At 42.8% G+C, this 27939-nt stretch overlaps 1 protein-coding gene across 1 annotated transcript in view; it reads left to right on the top strand.

The window, feature by feature from the left end:
• Window positions 1-2474: 2474 nt before the first annotated feature.
• GDPD4 (glycerophosphodiester phosphodiesterase domain containing 4) overlaps window positions 2475-27939 on the top strand; it is an 84784-nt gene continuing 59319 nt past the window's right edge. Inside the window, exon 1 of the mRNA XM_090267306.1 lies at window positions 2475-2560. Coding sequence (XP_090123432.1) covers window positions 2475-2560 — 86 coding nt within the window. The remainder of the gene's footprint in view (window positions 2561-27939) is intronic.

The raw sequence follows: 27939 nt of genomic DNA, 5'->3' as shown, positions 1-27939 counted from the left end.
TATGTAGCTGCTTTTGACTCCCTGCATCCTTTAGGCTGTTACCCCCATTCTGTCCTTGTTTAGAACATTGAGAAGTTTTCTAGGGCATATGCTGGGTGAGATCAGTGTGAGAAGTCAGGAAAAAAATTTTAGCTGCTTTTAGAACAAGGCTGGACATTAGCACCTGTCTAGCTATATCTATGTGATACTTTAAGAACTCAGTCTCTTTCTCCATTTGAGGTAAGGAGCTGAAAGATTATCTGAGATCTTCTGATGACCTGAATCTTTGGTGTGAGGTAAAAGGGAAGGATCACCAAATCTGAGACTACATGTTAGTTTTGGGTAGATCTGGTGACTTGAGATGGTATCTGCCAGCTATGAGGGGATCCTATTTTTATAATGCATGGCCAAGCTCTCTGCAAATGGAAATTCTTGCACTGGGTGTTTGGGATGTTTGCTACCTCCTGCTATCTTTGTGTTTTATGGTCCTCCCACTATGGTAGGACCCCTGGCCAGCATTGTGGCTTGTCATGTCAGCCCCATTGGCTACCTTGTCATGCTCTGAGGTACCCCTGCCTCTGCAGCACAAGTTTTTATTTCCTTCAATAAAATGACATGAAAATACTCTACTTGGAGTATATGCCTTTCTTTCTTCCTTTCCTTTTTTTCCTTTCTTTATTTCCTAGTTTTTTATTTTGAAATAATCTTAAACTTAAGAAAAAATTACAAAACTTTTTTTCTCAAATGATTTGAGGTTAAATGCAGCTAAAATGCCCCTTTATCCCTATATACTTCAGTGTGTATTCTTTCTTAACACTTTTATTTTAGATATAAATTAAGATAAATGGGCCAAAATATATATTATAAGGTATCGACTCAAGCAGTTATGGAGCCTGAGAAGTCCCATGATCTGTGTCTGAAAGTTGGAGACCCGGAAAAGCCAGTGGTATAGTTTGGAAGTCTGACAGTAAGCGAGCCAATGGTGTAGATTTCAGTCAAAGTTTGGTGTCTGAGAACTAGGAGCACCAAGGGCAGAAGTTCAATGTCCTAGCTCAGTAGTCAGGCAGAGAGCAACCTTCCTCCACATTTTGTTTTTTTCAGGCCCCCAGTGAATTGGATGATACTCACCCACGTCAGGGAAGGCCATGTACTTGACTCAGTCCACCAATTCAAATGCCAATCTCTTCTGGAAACACCTTACACATGCACCCAGAAATAATGTTTAACCAGAAACTGAGCATCCCATGGTCCAATTAAGCTGACACATAAAGGTGACTATCACACTCACCAGCCCTGCCTTCAGGTGAAGGAGGTAACTGAGTGAGCTGACAGTTCTCCTATAGCTTTTACATCAAGGTATCAATGTATTAAGACTGGTGCCCCACAATATTGTTTTGTGAAAAAAATACAAAGGCACAGGAGATCCTCCATGCAGTTACTGAAAGGACAAGGATTGCTTATGTGTAAGAGAGAAGAAATGTTAGATGATATGGGAGTGATGAGAATCCAAAGACTACCTCCTCACTTTGAGATTGCAATGATAAACTGATTAATCTGATGAGGCCCAAGAAACAGTTAGCTAATTGCCCCTCTGCAATCTTAGAGTTGTGTGATTAGTTGGATGTTAAAACAGAAGCATTGGTGGTCCCGTGAACTTTCCAACACTCAATTTAAGCATTATAGGGATGACTGTTTACTGCTGGGATATTTAGACATTCACTCAGATAATGGAACATTCTTCATGCTTAGGCAGTTTAGCAGCATATTTATGTGCCTTTTAATGTCTACAGAGTAATGCAGGCAAGAGAACTCTGAAACTCTACTTTTAGACAATTGCTGCTTGTCTACTTTTATTTTGGTACTGAACATATATATATATCCCTGTGTTAGTTTTCTATTACTACATAATAAATTATCACAAACGTTGTGGCTTAAAATAACACAAATTATCTCAAAGTTTCTATTCATCGGAGCTCTGGGCACAGCATGGTTGGATTTTGTGCTCAGCGTTTTACTAGGCTGAAATCAAGGTGCCATCTTAGAATTCTGCCCAGCATACCCTACAAGGTTCTGTCTGCTCTCAGCCATGTGTTAAGAACCCAGGCAGCTAGCTGTACATAAGGGTTTAGAGCTCAGAACTGAGGTCAGCGCTAGAGAAATAGAGGAATCAACGATTAACCAAAACTAAAACAGACACATCGTTTGAAGCAGGTTAAGGAAAAAAACGAGAAAAATGCTAAAAAAAGAGAGGCAATCTGTGAACAACCAGGCTACAAAAAATAGTTAATGCTTAAACGGAATGATGAACAAGAACTAAGTTTACACCTGTTACTTTTAAAGAACCAAAACAAAACAAAGCAGAGATTATACTAGAAGGCACATTTCAAAAGTGCTGGTCCACGCCAAGGTTGGGGGTGGGTTTGAAATGCAGGGTCCAGGAACCTGAGGGAGCACCTGAGGCCACGCCCCTGACCACGCCCACCCCACCCTCAGGCATGTCCTTCAGCCTGGCCTCCATCTTGAAAGACGGTGGTCTGCGCCAGTGCGAAATCCGGGTTTGGGTTTGGGCTGTGGAGTCACCGTAAGTACCGTGTCCAGCTCCGAGCTTTCCCCTTTAGCATCTCCCGAGATAGGAGCTATATTAGTATTATCAAGTTGACAGCCAAACCCGAGGCACTTCAGCTCAGTCAGCTCACTAGGTCAGTTGAACCTGGAGTGGCCATTACCTGCTGGCCTCATTGGAGGAAGCCGAGACCGAAGGGCTTCCACCTGTGCGGGTCACCTTGGGGGCAACGTCACCAAGCCCCACAGACCTGGGGCTGGCCTGCGGGCCAGCTAATCCTGAAGGTCCCAATGTGTGAAGGGCTCCCCCCCACCCCCATGATTACAGCCTAACCTACGTATTGTTCAATGTCTGAAAATAGTTGTTTAATGCATTCTGTCCGGTTTCTGGTTGTTGATGGTGGGAGGCTGAGTCTTCTTCTATTTCCTGCATCTTGACAGGCACGTCCTGATTTTTGACTCAGGCAACAGGATGCACAGTAGTGCCCTTTACTGACATGGTGCTTGGGGAGAAATGGGCCTTGGAGGAAAATAAAGGATACAGGTTTTGGACAAATTAAATTTGAGATGCTTGTGAGAAATGTAAGTGGAAATTTCAGTAGGCTGTCAGATTATATGGGTTTGGACACCAGAGAAGAGGTCTGGAAGGGAAACAGTGCTGACTGATTTTTCCCTAAACGTTACTAAATTTTCAGTGTGGACTCAGCTACCCTGGTTTGTAGACTCAAAGTTAAAGGACATGTAGATACGGGGGAAATGATTGTGGTAATGGTCCTGGTTAAAATGCTGCCTTTTATTCAGTATTCAAGCTGTTTACCATCCTCTCATTCACAGAGCATTTGTTCAAAACATCTTTCTTCAATAATCTGATAGTTGCAACATAAACACCAAGTTCGTGTAGTTTCATCATCAGCTACTTCAAAATATTTTTCTCATTTCCATTATGATTATTTTCCTTCGATCCATGGGGTTTTATAAATATAGTGTTTAATTACCATATGTCGAATTTTCTAGTTAATCTTTTTCCTACTGATTTCTGGCTTAATTGCAACATAGTCAGAAAACATACTCTAAAGATTTCAATTCTTAAATGTTTATTACAGCCAGTTGTGTACTCAATACATGATGACTTTTTATAAATGTTCCATTTCCTTTTTTAAAAAATGTACATTCTGCTGTCCTTGAGTACAGTGTTTTAAAAATGTTAGGCTTGTTTGTCAATCAAGTTGTTAAAATCTTCAAGATGTTAAAATGTCTGTAATATCCTTACAGACATTTTTAAAATCTGCATATTATGCCCTTTATTGAGAGAGATATGCTAAATCTCCTACCATAATTGTAGATTTGCCTTTTGCTCCTATAGAGCCCAAGTGGTTGGGTGCCTATAGATTGAAAATTCTTTTTAAAAAAAATAATTTATCATCATTATGGAATGTCTCTTTTTGTTTTTACTAATGCTAGTTGCCTCAAGGTTTTGCTGTTGTTGTTTTTAAGATTTTATTTATTTATTTTTTAGAGAGAGGGAGAGGGAGAAAGAGAAAGAAAGAAAAATCCATGTGCGAGGCTGCCTCTTGCATACTGCCAACGGGAGACCTGGCCTGCAATCCAGCCATGTGCTCTGACCAGAATCGTACTGGTGACCTATTTGATGGGCCAATGCCCAAACAACTGAGCCACACCAGCCAGGGTGCCTCAAGGTTTTTTGACCTGCTGGTAATAAATACAGTGAGGTTGATTCTATCTTTTGGTCCTAATTCTCACCCTTTGTTTAGACACCTGTTGTGTTGCCAAGTAGCTTTACAGTGCCCTCCTATCAGGAATTGATCTGCTCTGCTTTTGACTTTGACTTCAAGACATCCCTTGAAGCAAAGGCTTGAAATGGGCTTGCACATGGGAACTTGCTTTCTTGGATGCTTCTATCTCCATGAGAACATACTTAGGCTAACCTGATTGAGTGGCACATGGAGCAGTCAGGTCACCCCAGTCATCCTAGCTGAGGCCGGTCTAGATCAGCAGAACAGCTAGACCATCAGCTGAGATGTGTGAGCAGTAAATACTTATATTTATGTGACTGAGGTTTTGTCTTTGGTCAGTACATGGCATATCCTGGTAATGGAAGAGTACGTGTAGAAGATACTATATTTTTTTCCTTCTGTCTCGACAAACCAACCTCTTGTAAGGAGCATATGGTGGGTTTTATTATTTTAATCTAGTTAGACAGTGTTGTGTTTTTTTTTAATTGGAGCATTTAGTCCACTTACATTGAAAAAAATTATAGATGTACGGGGTAAGGCAAATGTAGATTTACAGTTGTGAGTATGTAAAACACAGAGTTAATAAACCTATTGTAATAATCATAATCTGAGAGGATACTGCAATCTTTTATTCCATTTTTACCAGAAGTGGATGTATCAGACTATGTACTCTGAACTACAGCATTAGAGTCCTTTTCACACACACACACACACACACACACACGCACACACACACACACACACACACAAGTGGAGCACAACAGAAGGTTTTCAAGGGCAGAGACTATTGCCTGGGGTTAGGACCTTTAAGATTGTTCTCCTTTGTTTTTAAATAAACTGTTCCCCCATCCCCAATTCCACACACACTCTGAAAGATTCTATATATGAGAACAATATTCTATCACAATAGGGTGAGAAAATGCAGTAGTGAGAGCTAGATGTCCCTCAATATCTGTTTTTCCTTTTTTTTTTACTAGTAAGAGAACCCCTGGCTGTCAGTGAAATGTCATGTTCAGCTTTTGTACATGTCCTTAAAATACAGGGGAGCACCCTTCTTCACTCCCTCCTCCTTCCTTCTAGTTGGAGTTTGGAGTATGAATATAGCTTGAACAGCCATATTGGACTCTGAGAAGAGAGACCTGTGCTGCAGTGGGACAACAAGGTGGACAATGTCTGGGTTCTTAATGACATTGTGAAGCCACCTACTACATAATTTGTTCTTTGTACCTTTGAAATATTGTGTTGTGAAAAGAAAATAAACTTGTCTCATTTCTGCCATCACTTTTGAGTATCCCATCATTCTTAATTGAGGCTGACCCTCACTGACTCCATATGGGAGAGGAGAGAAGGGGAAGGGGCAGGCACAGTGTGTGTGAGTCACGTATTAGGGATTGGGTTTTTCATATACCTCACCCATGCCTCTAAATTCTCAAGTTACTTCAAGAGCATATTACAGTTTAAAAAACATGCTGTGATGCTTGCAGCCTCTGTTAGTTGGCTAGGACAGAGAAATATGGTCCCATTTTAGAGTTGAGAAAACTAAACCTTGAATGGTACAATGACAGAAATAAACATTCAACAAGTTAGTGGGAAAGGTGGGATGAAGCTCTAGTCTTTTGCACTGAATCCAGTGCATTATCTTAGATTATAATTTTTTTTTAAATCGTCTTTTTGATGGATTTTTCTGTAGCGTGGTCAGGTAGGAAACATTTAAAGCAACTACTAGATCCTGATTGTTTTATTTGTAATTCCAGCAAAAGGGTGAACCATGCAAAAGGAGGACAAAAGGAAAACAAGAAGATGGAATAAGTGTAATCCATGTACAGCAGACAATTGCAACCACAAATGCTATGTTACCTACATTACTGGCTTATACAGCTGCAAGTGGGAAGTCAAACCAGAGAAAAAAAGTAGACGTGCATTCTGCTGCTGCTCTTTGGTATAGAGAGATGGGGAGGATATGGACCACACTTGCTAAGATGTGGGAACATGGGCTGGTCCCTGCTGCCAGGAGGGCTCAGTAGTCTCCGGAACTGAGCGTGCTTAGGCTGTAGTTCTCCCAGGAAAGGTCCGCCACACTTCTGGAGCCAAAGTTAGCCTTACTGAAATGTGTGTTTGTTTTCTTTCCCTTTTATTCTTTACTTTGCCTTTTCTTTACCTCTTTATATCATTTATTTATTAACTCACTTTTGCTTTTATTCACTCAATAAACCTTTAAGAGAAGTTAGGGTTGGGGACAATTACAAGTTTTTGGCTATGGATTACAGGAATGCCTGAATATTTAATTTTCTTCTAATTGTGAGTTTCCTGGAGCTATGCTTATGAGAAGAAAATAGCTGGAGGGTCCAATCTGGAATTACAACTAAATTGTGGAGAAATTATCCAGAATACTGAACACTAGTTGGAGGGAAACCTTATAACCACGACAGAAGAAACCACTTCTGGTTTCTTCTGGTGACTGGTAGGGAGTGCAGAGGAGATGCAAGAGGGCTGGCTGGGCTCCCACAGGCAGCAACGAAGTTCTGGAGGGATAAGTTAGTGGCCAGGGGATTCCCCCTGAGAAGTGTGGGGTCTAAACCCCAAGCTCGGCTCCCCAGCCTACCACCAGAGCCAGAAAGGAACCCAGATAACATCCAGCTGTGAAAACAGCAGGATTTCTGTCTGCCAAGGAGAGACAGCTGGAGATGCAGAAAGCCTCTTAAAGGGCCAATGCACAAAATTTGTTTTGCAGCCACTTAACCTTGGGTTCTGTCATGGAGAGGGCAGAGTAGACCGGAGATGCTTGAGGAGAGTTTGGGGTGGTGGCTTTGGGAGAGAACTGAGGGACCAGCTGATAGTATCCCTGTGCTGAGTCATCCCCCATACACAGGAGCCATCTTGCTCAGGCAGAGCAATCCCCTCCAAGTGTCATCCACCTGAGGGGAAGCAATGCCCCCACCAAAAGGAATTACTCTGCCCAACCCTGTAGTTCTTTAGCCGAGCTGCGTACAGCTTGATTAGATGAACAACTGATTGGTTTAATGGCCGATTAGTTTAAAAACTAAGATGAAAAATGCAAGGAAGCAGCCAAAATGGGAAGACAAAGAAACAGACCCCAAGCAAAAGAACAAGTGAATTCTCCAGAAGAACTAGATGAAATGGAGGCAAGAAATTTATCAGATAGAGTTTAGAGTATTATAAGGATATTTAACAGCATGAAAAAAGATAGAAACCATAAAAAAGTACTAGTCAGAAATAATGCAATATCTGAAATAATACACTGGAATGAATAAACAGTAGGCTAGATGAAGCAGAGGACAGAATCAGTGTTTTGGAAGACAAGGTAGAAAACAAATGCCTAGAGAGAGCAACAAAAAGAAAAAAAATTTAAAAAATGAGAGGTTAAGAAACATTTTGGACAACATCTGCATCATGGGAATACCAGGAGGAGAAGAGAGTTAGCATGGGATCAAGAACCTTCTTGAAGAAATAATGACCAAAAACTTTCCTAATCTGGTGAAGGAAAAAGACACACAAGCCCAGAAAGCTCAGAGAGTCTCAAACAAGTTGGACCCTAAGAGGCCTATACAGAGACACATCATAATTAAAAAGACAAGACAAAAATGCTAAGAGCCGCAAAAGAAAAGCAGGGAGTTACCTACAAGGGAGTACCAATTAGACTGGCATTTGGTTAGTCAAAGAAAGATTTAAGGCCAGAAGGAAGTGGCATGAAATATTCAAGGTGATGAAAAGCAAGGAAGGTCCTACAACCAAGGCTACTTTATCCAGCAAGGCTTATCAATTAAAATCGAAGGAGAGACTTCCGGCCAAGATAGAGGCTTAGACTGACACACTCTGTCTCCCTTCACAACTAAGAAGGACTACAACTACCGCAAAACCAGAAATAACCAGAAGTTCCAGAAAATAAAACTACATGGAAGTCCAGCATATGAAGTTATAAACAAGTGGTGCTCGTCCGGATGGGTAGAACGGGCAAAACCAGGGTGGAGAGGTCAAGCTGTGCTGTTGACTGCAGCAGCGGTGACAGCGGCGGGACTGTGAGAAACACCAGGGGAGCAGTCCCAGCTGCAGTCGAGACCTGCCAACTCGATTTCTAATGCTGGGGAAGGCAGACCCCCATTGCCTTGGACTGTGAGGCCCAGAGGGCGTGGAGACAGAGGAAGAGGCTCCTGGTCTCTCAGCGGAAAGTAACGGCAGGAATCCATCTTGGAACCCCGCCCCCACAGAAAGTGCCACAGTGTGGTGAGAAGGGTCGCCGGGTTGTGACGAGTGCTCAGGACTCTGTGCCAGGTAGCATAGGATGTGTGACAGCCCCACCCAAGAAGGAAAGATAAACAAAAATGGTCAGGATGGCAGGAATAATGATTGAAATACCAATCATAAAGCAAATATGGGAATTAACCGAAGAGCAAATAGAAAATGTTTCTGAGGCTTAGTTCAGAGCTATAGTCATAAGGCAGCTTACAGAATTAACAAAAGATATTGAACAAGACGGGGAAGGAATGAAGGCTAGTCATGCTGAAATGAATGAAAATACATACAAGACAAGTGGCGAGGAAACAAAAACCAGAGATCAAATCAACAAATCGGAACATAAGGAAGGAACAGTCGACCAGTGCAGCAAGAGGAAACAAAAAGGAAAATGAGGAGAGGCTCAGCTATAAGCGAACAAACATCAGAATTATAGGGTTGCCAGAAGGTGAAGAACTAGAAATTGAAAAATTATGTGAAAAAATAATGAAGCAGAACTTCCCAAATGTGGGGAAGGAAATAGACTTACACGTCCAGGAAGCACAGAGAGTTCCAGAAAAATTGGACCCAGGGAAAACCACTCCAAGACACATTATAATCAAAATGTCAAAAATTAAGGATAAAGAGAGAATCTTAAAAGCAGCAAGAGAGAAGGAAAGAATTATATACAAAGGGGTTCCAATTAGACTATCAGCTGATTTCTCAAAGGAGACTCTGCAGGCAAGAAATATTCAAAGTAATGAAAAGCAAAAACCTACAGCCACAAATACTCTGTCCAGCAAAACTGTCATTCAGAATAGAAGGGCAGAGAAAGTGCTTCCAGGACAAAATAAAACTGAAGGAGTTCATTAGATCCAAACCACTATTATATGAGATGTTAAAGGGACTGGTTTAGAAGAAGGAGGATCAAAACTATGAACATTAAAATGAAAACTGTATCACAACCAACAACAGAAGCTAGGGAATTGAAACAAAGTCAGACTAAGTAGGCAATGAGAGTGGAAAAAGAATTATAGGTATGGGGAAGATATTGTGGGGAGGTCAGCAGAGAGGAGGAAGGGGGAAAAGGGAGGGAGATGATGCAGGAATTAAGAAGCATAGTAGGAGGGAATGGAGTAGACAGGAAGAGGTTGAGAAGAACTATATGCACAACCAATGGGCATGGACTAAGGGGGGTGACAACTGGAGGGAGGGGAGGGGGGTCACTGGGTGGAGGGGAACAGAGGGAAAAGAAATTGGGACAACTGTAACAGAATAATCAATAAAACATTTTAAATAAATAAATAAATAAAATCTAAGGGGAAATAAGGAGCTTCCCAGACAAAGGAGTTTGTTAACACCCAACCAGTACTGCAACAAATCTTAAAGGGCTTGCTTTCACAAGAAGAAAAAAAAAATTAAAGATGAAAAAAAGCAGAGGAAAACAGTCTAACAATAAAAATGGCACTACAACTTAAATGTAAATGGCTTAAATGCTCCAACCAAAAAACATAGGGTAGCTGAATGGATTAAAAAACAAGATCCATAAATATGCTCCCTCCAAGAGACGTATCTCAGATCAAAAGATACACACAGATTTCCGGCCAAGATGGAGGCTTAGACAGACACGCTGGGTCTCCCTTCACAACTAAGAAGGAATAAAACTATCTCAAAACTAGAGACAAAAAGAAGTTCCAGAAAATCAAGCTGCATGGAAGTCCAACAAAGATATAAAGAAGAAATACTCATACGAATGTGGGAGAAATGCCTGGAAAACGGGCACGTGCAGAGCAAGCGGCATTGTTCTCTCTCTGACCCCTCCCCCACATACAGCACCACAATGGTGAAACAGGTCGCCCTGTACTGAAAAATACCTAAGGCTCTGCCCCTTACAATGTAACAGTAGCGACAGCTCTACCTAAGACACAGAGGCAAACAAACAGAGAAGCCTGTCAAGCTGAGGAAACAGAGAAGTATAGCCCCAAAGGGGGAATGGATCAAGGTTCCAGTGGGAGAACCAAGGGACAAGTAGATAGCCAACCTAACAGATGAGGAGATAGCCAACCTAACAGACTCAGAATTCAAAACACTGGTGGTAAAGATGCTCACAGGCTTGACAGATATGCATGAGTATAGCAAATACATAAGGGAAGAAGTGAAGGCTATGCTAAGTGAAACGAAGGAAAATCCACACAAAACCAATGATGAAGGGAAGGACACCGGCTTCAAATCAATGATTTGGAACATAAGGAAGAAAAAAAACAGTCAACCGGTACAGAATGAGGAAACAAGAATTGAAAACAATAAGGAGAGGCTTAGGAACCTCTGGGACAAATTTAAACATGCCAACATCCGAATCATAGGGGTTCCAGAAGGAGAAGAGGAAGAGCAAGAAATTGAAAACTTACGTAAAAAATAATGAAGGATAACTTCCCTAATTTGGCAAAGGAAATAGATATACAAGTCCAGGAAGCACAGAGAGTCCCAAACAAACTAGACCCAAGGAGGACCACACCATGACACATCATAATTAAAATGCCAAAGGTTCAAGATAAAGAGAGAATCTTAAAAGCAGCAAGAGAAAAGCAGAGAGTTACCTACAAAGTGGTGAATATAAGACTATCAGCTGATTTCTCAAAAGAAACTGCAGGCAAGAAAGGACTGGCAACAAGTATTCAATGTGATGAAAAGCAAGGACCTACAACCAAGATTACTCTATTCAGCAAAGCTATATCATTTAGAATGGAAGGGCAGATAAAGTGCTTCCCAGACAAGGTAAAACAAAAGGAGTTCATTATCACCAAGCCATTATTATATGAAATGTTAAAAGGACTTATTTAAGAAAAAGATCAAAACTATGAACACTAAAATGACAACAAACTCACAACTATCAGCAACTGAATCTAAAAAATAAAAACAAAATCCAACTAAGCAAACTAGAGTAGGAACGAAATCATAGGTATAGGGATCATTTGGAGGGTTATCAGCTGGGAGGGGGAAGGAGGAGAAATGGGGAAATCGTACAGGGATTAAGAAGCATAATTGGTTGGTACAAAATAGACAGGGCGAAGTTAAGAATATAGGAAAGGGTGAAGACAACTTATATGCACAACCCATGGACATGAACTAAGAGGGGTGGGATTGCTGGCAGGAGGAGAGATACTGGGTAGAGAGGAGCGAAGGGAAAAAAAATTGGGACTACTGAACAACATAATAAAATATACTTAAAAAAAAGATACACGCAGACTAAAAGTAAAGAGAAAAATATATTTCATGCAAACGGAAAAAGAATAAAAGCTGGAGTAGCAGTATTTATATCTGACAAAATAGACTTTAAAACCAAGGTTATAGTAAGAGACAAAGAAGACACTACATGTTGATAAAGGGAACATTTCAACAAGAGGATGTAACCCTAGTAAGCCTTTACTTACCCAACATAGGATTACTTAAATATGTAAAACAAATCTTGATGGACATAAAGAGAGAGAGATCGACAGAAATACAGTCAAAATTGAGGATTTTAACACACCACTCACTTCAATGGATGGAGCTTTCAGGCAGAAAATCAACAAGGAGACAGTGGCCTTAAATGACACACTAGATCAAATAGACTTAATTGGTATCTACAGAGCAGTTCACCCCAAAGCAGCAGAATATACATACTTTTCAAGTGCACATATAATGTTTTCTAGGATAGACCACATGTTAGGACACAAAACAAGTCTCAATAAATTTTAGAAGATTGAACCCTGGCTGGTGTGGCTCAGTGGATTGAGCGTCGGCCTGCGAACCAAGTGTCGTTGTTTTGATTCCCAGTCAGGGCATATGACTAGGTTGCACATCAGGTCCCCAGTTGGCGGCGCAAGTGAGAGGCAACCACACAGTGATGAAAAAAAAATTTTTTTAGAAGATTGAAATCATATCAAACATCTTTTCTGACCACAATGCTATGAAACTAGAAATCAATCAAGAAAAAACTGAAAAACACACAGACATGGAAGCTAAATAGCATGTTATTAAACAATGAATGGCTTAACAACGAGATAAGGAAGAAATCAAAAGATACCTTGATGCAAATGAAAGTGAGGACACAACAATTCAAAATACGTGGGACACTAGGAAAGCAAACCTAACGGGAAATTCATAGCCTTACAGGCCTATCTAAACAAACAAAACAAAAAGAACAAGATAAAGCTCAAAGAAATTATCTAACTTCATACTTAAAGGAACTTGAAAAAGAACAAACAAAAAATGGCCCACAGACATATGAAAAGATAAGATGCTAAAGGTCACTAATTATCAGAGAAATGCAAATTAAAACCACAATGAGATACCATCTCATACCTGTCAGAATGGCCGTCATCAATAAATCAACAAACAACAAGCACTGTTGGTCCGAATGCAGACTGGTGCAGCCACTGTGGAAGCAGTATGGAGATATCTCAAAAAATTAAAAATGGATCTGCGTTTTGACCCAGTGATCCCACTTCTTGGAATATATCCAAAGGAACCGAAACATTAATTCAAAGAACATAAGCACCTCTATGTTGATTGCAGTATTATTTACACGTGCCAAGATACGGAAGCAGCTCGAGTGTCCATCAACAGATGAGTGGATAATATAACTATGAGATATTTACACAATGGAATACTACTTGGCCATAAAAAAGAAGAAAATTTTAACCTTTGGACAGCATGGATGGACCTGGAGAACATTGTGCTAAGTGAAATAAGCCAGTCGGAGAAAGAAAAATGCCAAATGATTTCACTCATATGTGGCATCTAAGGAACAAACTGAACTAACAAGCAAAACAGAGACAGACCCATAGATGGAGAGCAGATGACAGCTAGTGGAGGGAGGGAGATTAGGGGGTGGAGAGATTGAGAAAAAAGGAAAAAGGACTCATGAACATGGACAACAGTGTGGGTATTGTGGCGGGGAGGGAGGTATAAGGCAACAAAATATGGTAATGGAAAAAATAGAATAAAGAATGAATGAATTAATAGGAAAAAAAACAGTGGGAAACAAGGTGCTTCTTTATTATTAGTCAGACTAATGCCTGATTTTCCCTAATGAAGAACTCTGGTAAGGCTGAGTGGTGGTACATAGCCTAGCCCCGTGAGGACCTCTTTCTTGCTCTATTCCATATGTTGGGGCCTTCTGGTGAGTTATATGATATAAGAGGTGAAATAATAAGCATACAGAAATGAGAAGATAGCTGTATCATGTACCTTCACTTACTTGCAAACATGGTCCAACTAGAGTGTGAGAATCTGACCAATTGGGTAGCTTTTTATTCTGGAGATGGGGAGCACAATGAAAGGAGTAGACATAGGCTTCCCTGGTTCAGGCAGGAGTGTTCTTCTGTCCCCTGTATCTTTCCAGCCCAGATATTTTACTTCTGTGCTAGTGCCTGGGGATAACAGAAGTGCCTCAGGCATAGTTCTGGCTTTCAAGAAATTCACAGACTACTGGAGGAAGAAACAAGTACACAAACTTATCTCAATATAGTGAGAGGAGTATTGTAATTCTGTGTCTGTGTGTGTGTGTGTGTACATGCACACATGCACCCATATCTCAAAAAAGGGGTTGAAAATAACTTTATTTAGAAGGGAAAGGTGATTAAGAATTATATAGGTTACCCTGGCCAGTGGCTTAGTTGGTTGGAACACTGTCCCGTGCACCAAAGGCTTGCAGGTCAATCCCCAGTCAGGGCACATACCTAAGTTGAGTGTTCGAACCCTGGTCACGGTGTGTATGGGAGGCAACCAATCGATGTTTCTCTCTCTCATTCATGTTTCTATCTGACTTTCTCTAAAATCAATAAACATATCCTTGGGTAAGGATTTTTTTTTTTTTTTAAAGAATTATATAGGTAAAGAATAGGGGAGGGAACAAAAAGTGGTATTGGAGGAGGAGCCAAACTGTAACCGAATAGATGGAGGTTTGGCTGCCTGTCACGACAAAAGCCACACTGGTGAGGCAAGTGCTGGTGGGAAAGCAAACAGGTTTTCTTAAGGGGCCATGCGACCTGGGAGGACGGTGGACTTCCATCTCAAAGACCACCTCCTTTCCCTTTCAAGCCCTCAGTTCTTAAAGGGATATGGAGGGGAGGGCTTTTTTTTTTTTTTTTCCTATTGAGTAATCTTGATAGCTTTTGGCACACTCAGGCCCTATCCATTTTATAGTTCTAGCTCTTGATAATGCTCAGAGTATTATCATCTGCTGCCATATTGGCCAATGTGGGAGACTCGCTGGGGCTCTGACTGACTGTCTCTGGTAACAAAAGGGCATTAGTTCGAGTTTTATTTTAGGTGGAGCAGGGGATATAAATGTAGAAGTTATGGGAAATGAAGCCAGAATGGAAGATGGGACAGATGTGTGGTTTTTAGAACTTGACCTCTGCCACATAGGAGTAAGCAGTCCCTAAAGATTTTAAGCTAATGATGTTGCCTGAGCTATGTTTTGGAATGATTATTTGATCATGAGAATTTTTGGAAGGGACAAAACTAATTCAGGGAGATATCTATGCCATGAAAGAGGAAGCAATGTCAATATTCAAGGTAAGAGACATTGGTAGCCTGGATTAGAGTAATGAAGATAAAGATGGAGAAGAAAGAGTGAATTGATTCAACAGCTATTTATTATGTAGGGATGAGGTTGTAAGTCACAAGAGAGCTATAAAGGACACGGAGGGAAAGGTAAAGGAAGCTTCATGGGAATGATAACATTCAAGGCAATGTGGTATATTGAAAAATCTCTGAACCAGAGCTCAGTAGTATGTTTGGTTCCTAATTCCAACTCTGCTGGTTGTGTGATCTCTGAGCCTCTCTACAGCTAGAGCATTGAAATCGATCATTTTCATGGCCCCGTTTCTGCTCAAGGGAAGGAGTATAGCATATAACATAGGAGCTAAGATCTTGTGTCTGAGAAAGACTGCCTAGATTCAAATTATGCCTTCACCACTGACTATCACCAAATTAGAGCTTTATCACTATGGGATCTTGGGCAGGTTAGTTAGCATTCTGGTGCTTTAGATTCCTCATTAGAATAATGGGTATAACAACAGTATCAACCAATAGAGTTTGTTATGAGAATAGAAGAGGTAATATGTGGAAAACACTTAGAATTGGGCCTGGCACACAATTAGCACTCAATAAATGTTAGCTCTTGTTACTATTTTTGGAGTTACCAGCTTGTGGAAGTGATCTTCCACATATGTAAATAAAGGTGCAAGGGTTTCTGAGTGGAGGGAATAAGGTGGTCAGAAGTCCAGGAATAGAGAAGCACAGTGGTATGTTTAGGGAAAAACAAATTTTCAGTGTTGAATTTAGTGACATGTAAGGTGACAAATGGTAAGGGATAGGGTTGGAAAGAAATACTTTAATCAAATTTGAAGCATCTTTATGTCACACTGAAGTATTTAAACTTTATCCTATAAGCAATGGGAAACCTTTAAAATTTTTTGCGCAAGGGTGACAATAATGAAAAGCAAAATAAGGAAATTATTTATTCAACAAAAACAGTTTTATTGAACACTTACTATGTTCCACAGTGAATAAGACAACTAAGGCATCTGCCCCCACCCTGCACCTTACATTCTAGTGGGGTAAGTTATGTAATAAACAATAAATGAAGAATAAGTGATTTCAGATAGTGGTAAAAGCTTTGACGGTGATAAATAGAAGAAGTAAAAAATGTATTAAAAACTGGGATGGGAGAGTGGTTAGAAAAGACCTCTTTGAACAAGGGTAATGTGAGCTGTCTCCTAAATGAAGAGGTAGAACCAGCCATGTGTATACCTGGGGTCAAAAGTATTCCAGGAAGAAGAACCAGGAAGTACAAAGCTCATAGTGGAAACAAATTTGGTTATGTTCTAGAAATAGAAAGAAGGCCAGTGTGGCTGGAGTTCAGAAATGGAGTCAGTGTGTAGACTGGGATGAGGTCAGGGGTGGGCCAGGTTGATCAGGTAGGACCTTGTGGGCCATGGCGGACAGGTTGGCTGATATTCTATTATAACAGGAAGCTCTGGGAGGATTGTGAGTAGGAGAGGGACATTATCTGATACATGTTTTTCAAAGTTCACCCAAGTTTTGTGTAGGCAGTAAGACCTGAGTCAAATCCTCCTATGCTCAAATGTGGTAGTTCAGTGCCCTGATTCCTGTAATGTCTCTCATATTTTTAGAATACCCTTTCTATGCTTTCCATTTTAGTTCTTTATTCTTATTCTTCACGATAACCCCATAATTTAGGCAGGCTAGAGATTATTCTATTCATTTTTAACAAAGTAAAAGCAATGTCCCTAAGAGATGTATTTCTTATTACTGCAATAGAGAAGTATTAGGATTATAACTCAGGTAGCAATCAAAACCTAATGTTTCAGGAATGGGTTGGCAACCTCTGGCATGGCTGGTTTGTGCTATGATTTTTAGCAGAGGGCTTGCCTCCAAGGCTCAGTTTGAATATCCTCCATCCTGCTTTTGGGCTCACAGATCTGGTCAGTATTCCTGCTACTTGTCCTTGTAACTGTGAATCAGTTACTTTACCTCGCTGAGCTTTAGTTCTGTCTTCTGCAAAGTGAGTTTAACAATACCTAATATAAAATGGCTATATTGAGAAATACATAAAGTGAAAGTAGTTTGTCAAGTCCCTAGCATTGTACTCACACAAAATAGCTACTCAAAGAAAAAAAGGCTTATTCCCTAACCTGCTTATGCCCCCTCCAAATGTGAACAAATGACTAAATGAACCGATGAACAATGAGTTAATGAATTACTTAATGAACGAGTTATCAAACAAACATTTGGTAGATGGAGAGGTGGATGAATTGAACAGATAATTGTTCAGAGCCAGATGCATTTAAGGAACTATGTTAGATATTGACAGTACAGAGCTATGTAACAGAAGTTCCTTTCCCACAGAGTAGAAACTGTCACCACAAATACAAACATATAAACTCATAATTTTACTTTAAGTAGTAAGTGTTATAATAGAGTTATACTAAAATTCCATAGGGCTAAAAAGAATACAGTATTCAGTGCCACCTGTGAGAGTAATGGCACTGTAACTATACAGGTCTTTGGCAAATGTATACAGATATTGCTGAAGTAACATGGATAAATGGAGTTAAATTTGACTTCCTTTTTTCTCTTCCCAGAGAGAGCAGTTATTTTACCCATTTCTGGTTATTGCATTTTGCATGTCTGTGGTTTTGCTGTTCACATGGATAGAAACCTCAAATGAATACAATAGCTTTGACTGGTGAGTTTCACTTTTTGTGTTTCCATTTGTGAAAGGATTTTTGATCTGACTGCTGCCTGGGTCCTATCTCAGGTTGAACAGATCCAATGGCATAAGAGGGAAGGTGGACAAAATTGGGCTTTCCACGCCTGGTGGATGAGAGGCCTGACCCTGAGCCAGGGTAAGGATGCTAGCTCCCTCACCTATCACACTTCCCAATCACCTGTGCTCACTCTCACATTTAGACCAAATCCGGTTCTGTGGGAAGTTTCTCTCTTCTTCCAGTGTTTGCAATCTTTCTATTCCTCGGTATTTTTGTGTGGATTACTGATGCTTACACCTGTTGCCCTTCATGATCTCTGTCAATGAATCCTGATGTTTCTGCCACATCTCCAGCCTCTGTAGGCACAGCCAGCAGATGAGAGGAGAAAGTCAAAACCAAGTCTTGTGCAATGTTTATTAAAGAGATTAATTATTATTAATAATAATAGTGTCTGTGTATCACTTTTCAACTCTTTAAAATGTGCACTCTTTGAAACAGGTATACCATTGTTTTTCCCATTCTACAGATGTAGGAAGTGAGGCACAGAGATGATCAGTGACAGGAGTTCAACCCAGGCCAGTAGTTCTCAAATATGAATGAGAACCAGAGTTCTTTGGACAGCTTGTTACAGCATAAACTGCTGGCCTCCCACACAGCATCCATGACTCAACTAGTCTGGGGTGGTACCAAAGAACTTGGGTTTGTAACACGTTATTGAATTCATTTATTATTTCTAGCAGTTTTGTGGTGGAATTATTAGGATTTTCTATATATATTATCATGTCATCTGCAAATAGTGACAGTTTTACCTCTTCCTTTCCAGTCTGGATGCCTTTTATTTCTTTTTCTTGGCTAATTGCTCTGGCTAGGACTTCTAATACTATGTTAAATAATAGTGGCAAGAGTGGGCATACAGTCTTGTTCTTGATCTCATGGGAAAAGCCTTTCTGTCTTCATCATTGAGTATGCTATTATCTGAGGGTTTGCCCCCAGTTTTATTGAGATGTAATTGACATATAACATTATATAAATTTAAGGTATACAACATAATAGTTTGATATATGTGTATATTATTAAATGGCTGTCACAATACATTTACTTAACATCTATCACCTCACATAGCTCCAATTTTTTTTCTTTTAAATGATAACTTTTCAGATCTACTCTCTTAGCAACATTCAAATATACAATATAGTGGTTTTTTTTTTAATTTAACTTATTTTCAGAGAAAGGGTAAAGAAGGGAGAAGGAGAGGGAGAGAAATATCGATGTGTGAGAGAAAATCAATTGGTTGCCTCTCAGGCACCCCCACCTTGGGACCTGGCCCACAACCCAGGCATTTACCCTGACCAGGAATGGAACCAGTGACCTTTCAGTTTACAGGTCAGTGCTCATTCCACTGAGCCACACCAGCCAGAGCTATAGTATTGTTAACTCTAGTCATCTAGCGTCCGCATCGTTTAGAGCTGCGACTCAGAACATGGCGCGTTCCTAGAAGCCGCTTTCGGCATCAGTGGGCGGCAGCGCGTGGACTTGCAAGCGTGGGGCGCGGGACCAACCGACGCCACTTCGTGTAGGACAGTGGAAGCTGGAGAGCCGGGCTATTCGGACTGAGCCAATTGGTTTCCATGGATCTCAATAGTGCCAGCACTGTTGTTCTTCAAGTCTTAACTCAGGCCACCAGTCAGGATACTGCTGTGTTAAAGCCAGCTGAGGAGCAGTTGAAACAGTGGGAAACACAGCCAGGTTTTTATTCAGTGTTGCTGCCTGTAAATGCTGCCCTCAAGACTGTAAAGGAGGAAAGAGGAAGGACATCTCTAAAATCAGAGAAGGAAAACTCTGACCCCAAAAAACCTCCGCTGCCTTGCGGCATACCTCTTCAGGGGAAAGGCTAAGGGAGTAAACCCCGACAGAAAATCCGGAGCCGGAGTCCCTAAGGCGGTTTGACATTGTAGTCAACACCGGCAACTCCTGCGGCGCACCTGAAGCCAAGCTGTATTGACTTTGTCTTTCCCTTGGACCCTTCAGCTGCGAAGAGAGGGGGGGTCTGCTGCATGGGCAACAGCAGACCCTCCATATCACTCTGCCCAGGCTCTGTAGCTTCAGTTTCACTGGAGAGGACACTCCAGCGTCATCGCAAGATGTCGACTCAACACGGGAGGAGACAGATACCGGTTATAAGCTCATCCGATTGGCGAAGGAAACGAGCGCCAGGGGTCTCCTCTGACGGTGGGAGAGGTCATCGCACCTCACTGGACAGCTACCGTCTCGCCATGGCTCGCCTGCCCCACTGGGTGCGTGGGGATCAGAGAGGCGCCTCTCGAAAAGTGGGCCACAAAACACCTGCACCAGTTAATTCCAAGCAAACAACAAGAAAGAAGCCTCCGGCTCTTCGCCTCGCTAGCTGGAACATCAGGACCATGTGCCCCGGACTTACTGCAGACCTTCCGTGGATCAAGGGTGCCAGGAAAACCGCTGTCATCGATAGGGAACTGGCACGACTAAACATTGACATTGCGGCTCTACAGGAGACCCGGTTGGCCGACAACGGAACTATCAGAGAAACCAACTACACCTTCTACTGGCAAGGGAAGTCTCCGGACCAACCAAGACAGCACGGTGTTGGGTTCGCTGTGAAGAACACGCTTGTTAACTCCATAGAGCCACCCACAGGAGGCACAGAGAGATTAATTACCCTCCGATTGTCAACAACTTTCGGCCCAGTCAGCATTCTTAGCGCGTATGCCCCAACCCTCTGCGCCACCACCGAAGAGAAAGAACAGTTCTACCATGCACTGGACGAAGCGTTATCCAAGATCCCCAGAAGTAACGCTCTCTATCTCCTTGGAGACTTCAACGCAAGAGTAGGAGCCGACCACATGGCCTGGCCCACCTGCCTCGGAAACTTTGGGAGAGGAAAGATCAATGAGAATGGTCAGCGACTGCTTGAGCTTTTGTGTCACCACGGCCTGTGCGTGACAAACACATTCTTCAAGTGCAAAGAGATCCACCAGGTGTCATGGAGGCACCCCCGCTCCCGTCATTGGCACCAGCTTGACCTCGTCATCACCAGAAGAACGGATATTGGCAGCACCCTCCTCACCCGCAGCTACCACAGTGCAGACTGCGACACGGACCATGCCCTCGTGGTAAGCAAGGTGCGCATAATGCCGAAGAGGTTGCACCACTCCAAGATGAAGGGTCGCCCACGCATCAACACCAGTTGTGCCAGCAACCCAGTTAAGACCCAGCAATTCATCAACAAGATGGAAGATGCACTCGGCGAGGGAGTGGCGGCAGATGACATTATCGAATCCAATTGGCCACGTCTCCGCGACGCCATATACAACTCCGCCATTATTGCTTACGGGAAGAAAGAGCGGAAGAACGCTGACTGGTACGAGGCTCACTGGGAAGAAATGGAACCCGTGATCGAGGCTAAGAGGAAGGCCCTACTGGCTTACAAGGTCACGCCCACTCCCAGTACACTTCAAGCTCTACGGGCTGCCAGGAACAAAGTCCAGAAGACCGCCCGCCACTGTGCCAACACCTATTGGCTAAACCTGTGCAGAAGCATTCAGGAAGCCGCCGATATAGGCAACGCACGAGGAATGTATGAGGGTATCAAGAAGGCAACAGGCCCAATCCCCTCCAAGATCGCCCCCCTTAAGTCCAAGACAGGTGAGGTCATCACTGACCAGGAACAGCAAATGCGGCGGTGGACCGAGCACTACCTCGAGCTGTACGCAACGAAGAACACCGTAACAGACACTGCTCTTAACGCCATCCCAGACCTACCAGTCATGGAGGAGCTAGACACCCCACCTACTGCGGCAGAGCTCGGCAAAGCCATCGACCGCCTCGCTTGCGGGAAAGCACCAGGAAGCGACGGAATCCCTCCAGAAATCCTAAAGAGCGGGAAACCAGTCCTGCTACAGCCGCTCCACCATCTACTCTGTCTCTGCTGGAAGGAGGGTTACATCCCCCAGGATATGAGAGACGCCAACATTATCACCATGTACAAGAACAAAGGAGACCGCAGCGACTGCAACAACTACCGGGGCATCTCTCTCCTCAGCGTCGTCGGCAAAGTATTCGCCCGGGTCGCTCTTGCCCGCCTGCAGACCCTTGCTTCCCGCGTCTACCCAGAGTCCCAGTGTGGCTTCAGAGCTGGCCGATCAACAGTGGACATGATCTTCTCCCTACGCCAGCTGCAGGAGAAGTGTCACGAGCAGCATAAACCACTCTACCTCGCCTTTATTGACCTCACGAAGGCGTTTGATCTGGTCAGTCGAAGCGGACTCTTCAGCTTGCTACGGAAGATTGGCTGTCCACCACATCTGCTTGCTGTGGTCATGTCCTTTCACGACAACATGCACAGCACGGTGTCCTACAACGGCGCAACCTCTGAGGCCTTCCCAGTCAGCAGCGGAGTAAAGCAGGGCTGCGTCCTCGCGCCTACGCTGTTCGGAATCTTCTTCTCCATGCTCCTCCAATACGCCTTTAAGGACTGCAGCGAGGGTGTCTTCATTCACACCAGATCCGATGGCAAGCTCTACAACCTGGCCCGTCTACGAGCCAAGACCAAAGTCAAAGAGGTGCTCATCCGTGAGATGCTCTTCGCCGACGACGCAGCTTTGACATCACACTCCGAAGAGGGACTCCAGCAGCTAGTCACTTGCCTTTCCCACGCATGCAAGGAGTTCGGACTAGCCATCAGCCTGACGAAGACGAATGTTATGGCTCAAGGCACGGGGACTCCCCCATGCATCACCATCGACGGATACACCCTGGAGGTTGTCAACGACTTCACTTACCTCGGGTCCACCATCTCGAGCTCTCTGTCAGTCGACTTGGAGGTCAACCGGAGAATCGCCAGGGCAGCCACAGTTATGGCCAGACTGAACCGGCGAGCGTGGAACAATTCCAGCCTCACTGAGAAAACCAGACTGCGCACCTACCAAGCCTGCGTACTCAGCACTCTCCTCTATGGCAGCGAGACGTGGACCACCTACGCAAGGCACGAAAGGAAACTCAACAGCTTCCACATGAGGTGCCTGCGACGCGTCCTGCATGTCGCCTGGCAGGATAAGGTCCCCAACACTGAGGTGCTGAAGCGAGCCAATATGAGCAGTTTGCATGCAGTTCTTAGCGAGAGACGCCTCAGGTGGCTCGGCCATGTCAAAAGAATGGATGCAGGCCGTATCCCCAAAGACCTCCTCTACGGCGAGCTAGCAGAAGGCAAGAGGATGACAGGGCGCCCAAAACTGCGGTTCAAAGACATCTGCAAAAAGGACATGACACAATGCTCCATCAATCTCAACACATGGGAAGTTCAAGCAGACGACCGCCTAGCCTGGAGGCTCGCGGTCAGGCAAGGTACGTCACGCGCGGAGGCTGCGCGCAACGAGGAGGCGGTCCAGAAAAGATCGAGGCGGAAGCAGCGTCAACAGCAGCAACAACGGCCATCTGCCTTCACCTGTACCAAGTGCGGCAGGGATTGTCACTCCCGAGTCGGACTGCACAGCCATTCTCGGCGGTGCAGATAGACTCTCAGGAAGCTACGCCATCGTCTCTCGAGACGGACGGCTGCCGACGAGTCATCATGTTATATATTTTATCCCTAGAACTTATTTATCTTATTACAGGAAATTGTCCCCTTTTTTTCATCCTCACCCAAGGATATGTTTATTGATTTTAGAGAGAGAGGGAGGGAGAGAGAAGAACAGAAATAGAGAGAGAAACATCGATTGGTTGCCTCCCATATGTGCCCTGACTAGCAATGAAACCTACAACCTAGGTATGTACCCTGACTGGGGATCAAACCTGCAAATTTTTGGTCTACTGGATGACACTTCAATCAACTGAGCCATCTGGCCAGGGCCAATTATATGAGGTCTGTCCAGAAGAAGTCCAGCCATTGTTAATATAAGGAGAATTGAGCCCTGGCTGCTGTGGCTCAGTGGATTGAGCGTCAGCCTGCAAGCCAAGAGTTGCTGGTTTGATTCCCAGTCAAGGCACATCACTAGGTTGCACATAAGGTCCCCAGTTGGGGGCACAAGTGAGAGGCAACCACACAGTGATGTTTCTCTCCATCTCGTTCTCCTTTCCCCTCTCTCTAAAAATAAAAAACAAACAACTAAATAAATTATTTAAAAATGTATATATAAGGAGAATTGTTTGCACAATATCAATATAACCTGGCAGCCAAGGAGAGTGGACCAGAATGTGCATGTGTGAATAATGATGGCTTCACTGTAGTAGTCAGTGGGGGCAGAAGACACCATTGAGTGAGCACGTGTACTGTGTGGCTGTCACATTCAAAATGCACAAGTAGAGCAATGAATCTGCATCAAATTTTGCATTAAGCTTGAACATTCCTCCATGGAAACTATTTGGATGATTCAGAAGGCTCTCAGGGATGATGCAATGAGTGCAGCGCAAATAAAAGTGTGGCACAAATGCTTCAAAGATTAAGAATCTGTTGAAAGTCATCCATGTTCTGGAAGGCCTGCAACAAGCAGAACACCTGAGAATGTTGACTGTGTACAGGCTGCAATCATCAAAGATCAGTGACTGACAGTGCAAGAACTAGAAGCTGACCTCGGGATTCCAAAAACTACCGTGTCTGAGATTTTGACACAGGATCTTGGCATGAAATGTGTTGTGGCAAAATTCATTCCACAGTTTCTGCTACCAGAGCAGAAGGAACATCGTGCTGCGGCTGCTAATGACTTGATTCAAACCACTATCAATGAACCACATTTCCTCAGGAAGGTCATAACCAGAGATGAATGGTGGGTCTACAACTATGATCTGGAAACAAAGGTCCAATCGTCCCAGTGGAAGTCGACTGGTTCACCATGACCAAAGAAGGGGCGGTAAAGGAGCAGCAAGATTAAGACCATGTTAACTGTGTTTCTTCATTGGGAAGGTGTTGTCCATCATGAGTATGCTCCTCCAGGCCAAACAGTTAATAAGGAGTACTACCTCAATGTTCTTCATTGGTTGAGAGATGCAATATGATGAAAACGGCCACAGCTATGGGCAACCGGTGATTGGCAGCTTCATTACCACAATGCACCCAGTCATGCATCAAGTCTTGTGCAGAGTTTTTTTGTGTGTGAAAAATCATATCAACCAAGTGACTCAGCCCTGCTATAGCCCAGATTTGGCAACCTGCAACCTCTGGTTTTTCCCAAAACAAAAGTCACCTTTGAAAGGGAAGAGATTTCAGACTGTTGATGATATTCATGAAAATACAACAGGGCAGCTGGTGGCAATTCCAACAAAGAATTTTATAGAGTGTTTGAACAGTGGAAGAGATGTTAGGAAAACTGTGTGAGGTCTCATGGGCTCCTGTCAGACCTCATGTGTTTCAGTTTGTCCTTGTGGGTCCAGTTCATCTTCATGGTTTTCCATTCTCCCAAATGTCATGTTGTTTGCTTTCCCAACTGCTGGTCTGACTTCTGGCAACTTTATGCCAAATATCAAAAACAGACATAACACCCTTACATAGCCTTCTTTGGCAGCTTCTATACCAGCATGAAGTCTGATCCCTCCAATAAATTCATTTTTTAAAAATATTTATTTATTTTTATTTTTTAATATGCTTTATTGTTTATGCTATTACAGTTGTCCCAATTTCTTTTCTCTTTGTTCCTCTCCACCCAGTAACCATCCCCTCCAGTAGTTCCCCCCGCCCTTTGTCCATGCCCATTGGTTGTGCATATAGTTTTTCTCAACATCTTCCTGTCTACTCCATTCCCTCCTACTATGCTTCTTAATTCCTGTACCATCTCCCTCCCTTTCCTCCCTTCGCCCTCCCCACTGACCTCCCCCCAAAATGTTCTCCATACCTATAATTCTTTTCCCACTCCCGTTGCCTACTTAGTCTGACTTTGTTTAAATTCCCTAGCTTCTGTTGTTGGTTGTTGTGATAGTTTTCATTTTAATGTTCATAGTTTTGGTCCTCCTTCTCCTAAACAAGTCCCTTTAACATTTCATATAACAGTGGTTTGAATCTGATGAACCCCTTCAGTTTTACTTTGTCCTGGAAGCACTTTCTCTGCCCTTCTATTCTGAATGACAGCTTCGCTGGATAGAGTAATTGTGGTTGTAGGTTTTTGCTTTTCATTACTTTGAATATTTCTTGCCAGTCCCTTCTTGCCTGCAGAGTTTCTTTTGAGAAATTAACTGAGAGTCTTATTGGGACCCCTTTGTACGTAATTCTCTTCTTCTCTCTTGCTGCTTTTAAGATTCTCTCTTTATCCTTAATTTTTGACATTTTGATTATAATGTGTCTTGGAGTGGTTCTCCCTGGGTCCAGTTTTTCTGGAACTCTCTGTGATTCCTGGACTGGTAAGTGTATTTCCTTCCTCAAGTTAGGGAAGTTCTGCTTCATTATTTTTTCACATAATTTTTCAATTTCTAGTTCTTCTTCTTCACCCTCTGGCAAACTTATGATTCAGATGTTGGCCTGCTTATAACTGCCCGATAAGTTTCTGAGCCTCTCCTCATTTTCCTCACTTCTCATTTCCTCTTTCTGCACTGGTTGACTGTTTGTTCCTTCCCTATGCTCCAATTTGTTGATTTGATCCCTGGTTTTCTCTCCCTCACCACTTGTTTCATATGTGTTTTTGTTCATTTCAGCAGGACTAGCCTTCATTCCTTCCCCATCTTGTTTAAGATCTGCTGTCAGGTCTGTAAGCATTCTTATAACCAAAGCTCTGACCTGAGCCTCAGAAAGATTTCCTATTTGCTGCTTTGTTAGATTAGATATTTACTGTCTGGTCAGCTGCGTCACCGGAATCTCTATCATGATCTGTGCCATCCTGACCATTTTGTGTTTACCTTTGCTTCCTGGGCAGGGCTGTCATACCTCCTACTCTATAGGGGTTGGAGACCTGTGCACTTGTCACAACTGGGCAATCCATCTCACCATACTGTGGCGTTTTCTGTGGGGGTGGGGGTCCAAGATGGATTCCTGCCATTCACTCTCTACTGAGAGACTGGGAGCCTCCTCCTCTGTCCCCTCCTCCTCCGGGCCTCACAGTCCAAAGCAATGGAGGTCTGCCTTCCCTGGCTTTGGATTCACAAGCTGACGGTCTGGTCTGCAGCCGGGGGTGCTCCCCAGGTGCTTCTTGACTCCCCCTAAATACGGGTGTTTGTGCCTACTGCTGTCCTGCTGCCATCGCTACTGTTGCTGTGGATAGCACAGCTTGAACTCTCCTCCCTGGCTTCACCCCGCTTACCTGTCCGGACAAGCACCACTTCTTTATAACTTCATACATTGGACTTCCATTTATTTTCTGGACCTTCTGGTTATTTCTGGTTTAGTGGTAATTGTATTCCTTCTTAAAAGTGGAGAGAGTTGGAGTGTGTCAGTCTAGGTCTCCATCTTGGCCAGAAGTCTCCTCATTTTTGAGTGATCTCAGACCGATACAATATTTTTAGTCATTTTGGAAAAGTTCTCAGTGATTATCTTTTCACATGATGATTTTACCCTATTTTCTATATCCTCTATTTTTGAGACTTCAATTTTATGCATATTAGAGCTTTTCTTTTTATCCCCTGTCTCAGACTTTCTTCTGTATTTTTTATATATTTTTTATGTATCTCTGTTTCATTCTTGATTTTTTAACCTTTTGTTTAACAAAAATTTTTTTGCTTTGTCTTACCTGCTATTAAATTCATTCACTGAGTTCTTAATAGTTGTAGCTACTTGTATTTTCCTTTCTAAAATTCTTAATTGATCCTGTCTTTAGTAATCCTCTATTGAAATTCTAATTTTTTCCCAGTGTAAACATTGTTTTAAAAATGTATTTATTGATTTTAGGGATAGAGAGGGGAAGAGAGAGAGAGAGAGAAAGAGAGATCTGTTGTTTCACTTACTTATGTGTTCATTGGTTGCTTCTTGTATGTGTCCTGACCAGAGATCAAACCCACAGCCTTGGCATATTAGGACTATGCTCTAACCAAGTGAGCTACCTAGCCAGGACCAGTCTAAACATTTTAAGTTTAGTTATTTAGAAGTCTGTGTCTGATATCTCTGTTCTCTAGATTTGCTGAAGATCTTTTTATGCTGTCCATTTCTTCTTTTGGCGTTCACTAATGTGGTCTCTTCTCCT

The sequence above is a fragment of the Furipterus horrens genome, unplaced genomic scaffold, assembly GCF_987537825.1.
Source record: "Furipterus horrens unplaced genomic scaffold, mFurHor1.1.pri manual_scaffold_2, whole genome shotgun sequence".
Taxonomy (NCBI): domain Eukaryota; kingdom Metazoa; phylum Chordata; class Mammalia; order Chiroptera; family Furipteridae; genus Furipterus; species Furipterus horrens.
This window is presented reverse-complemented; position numbering and strand designations above follow the sequence as displayed.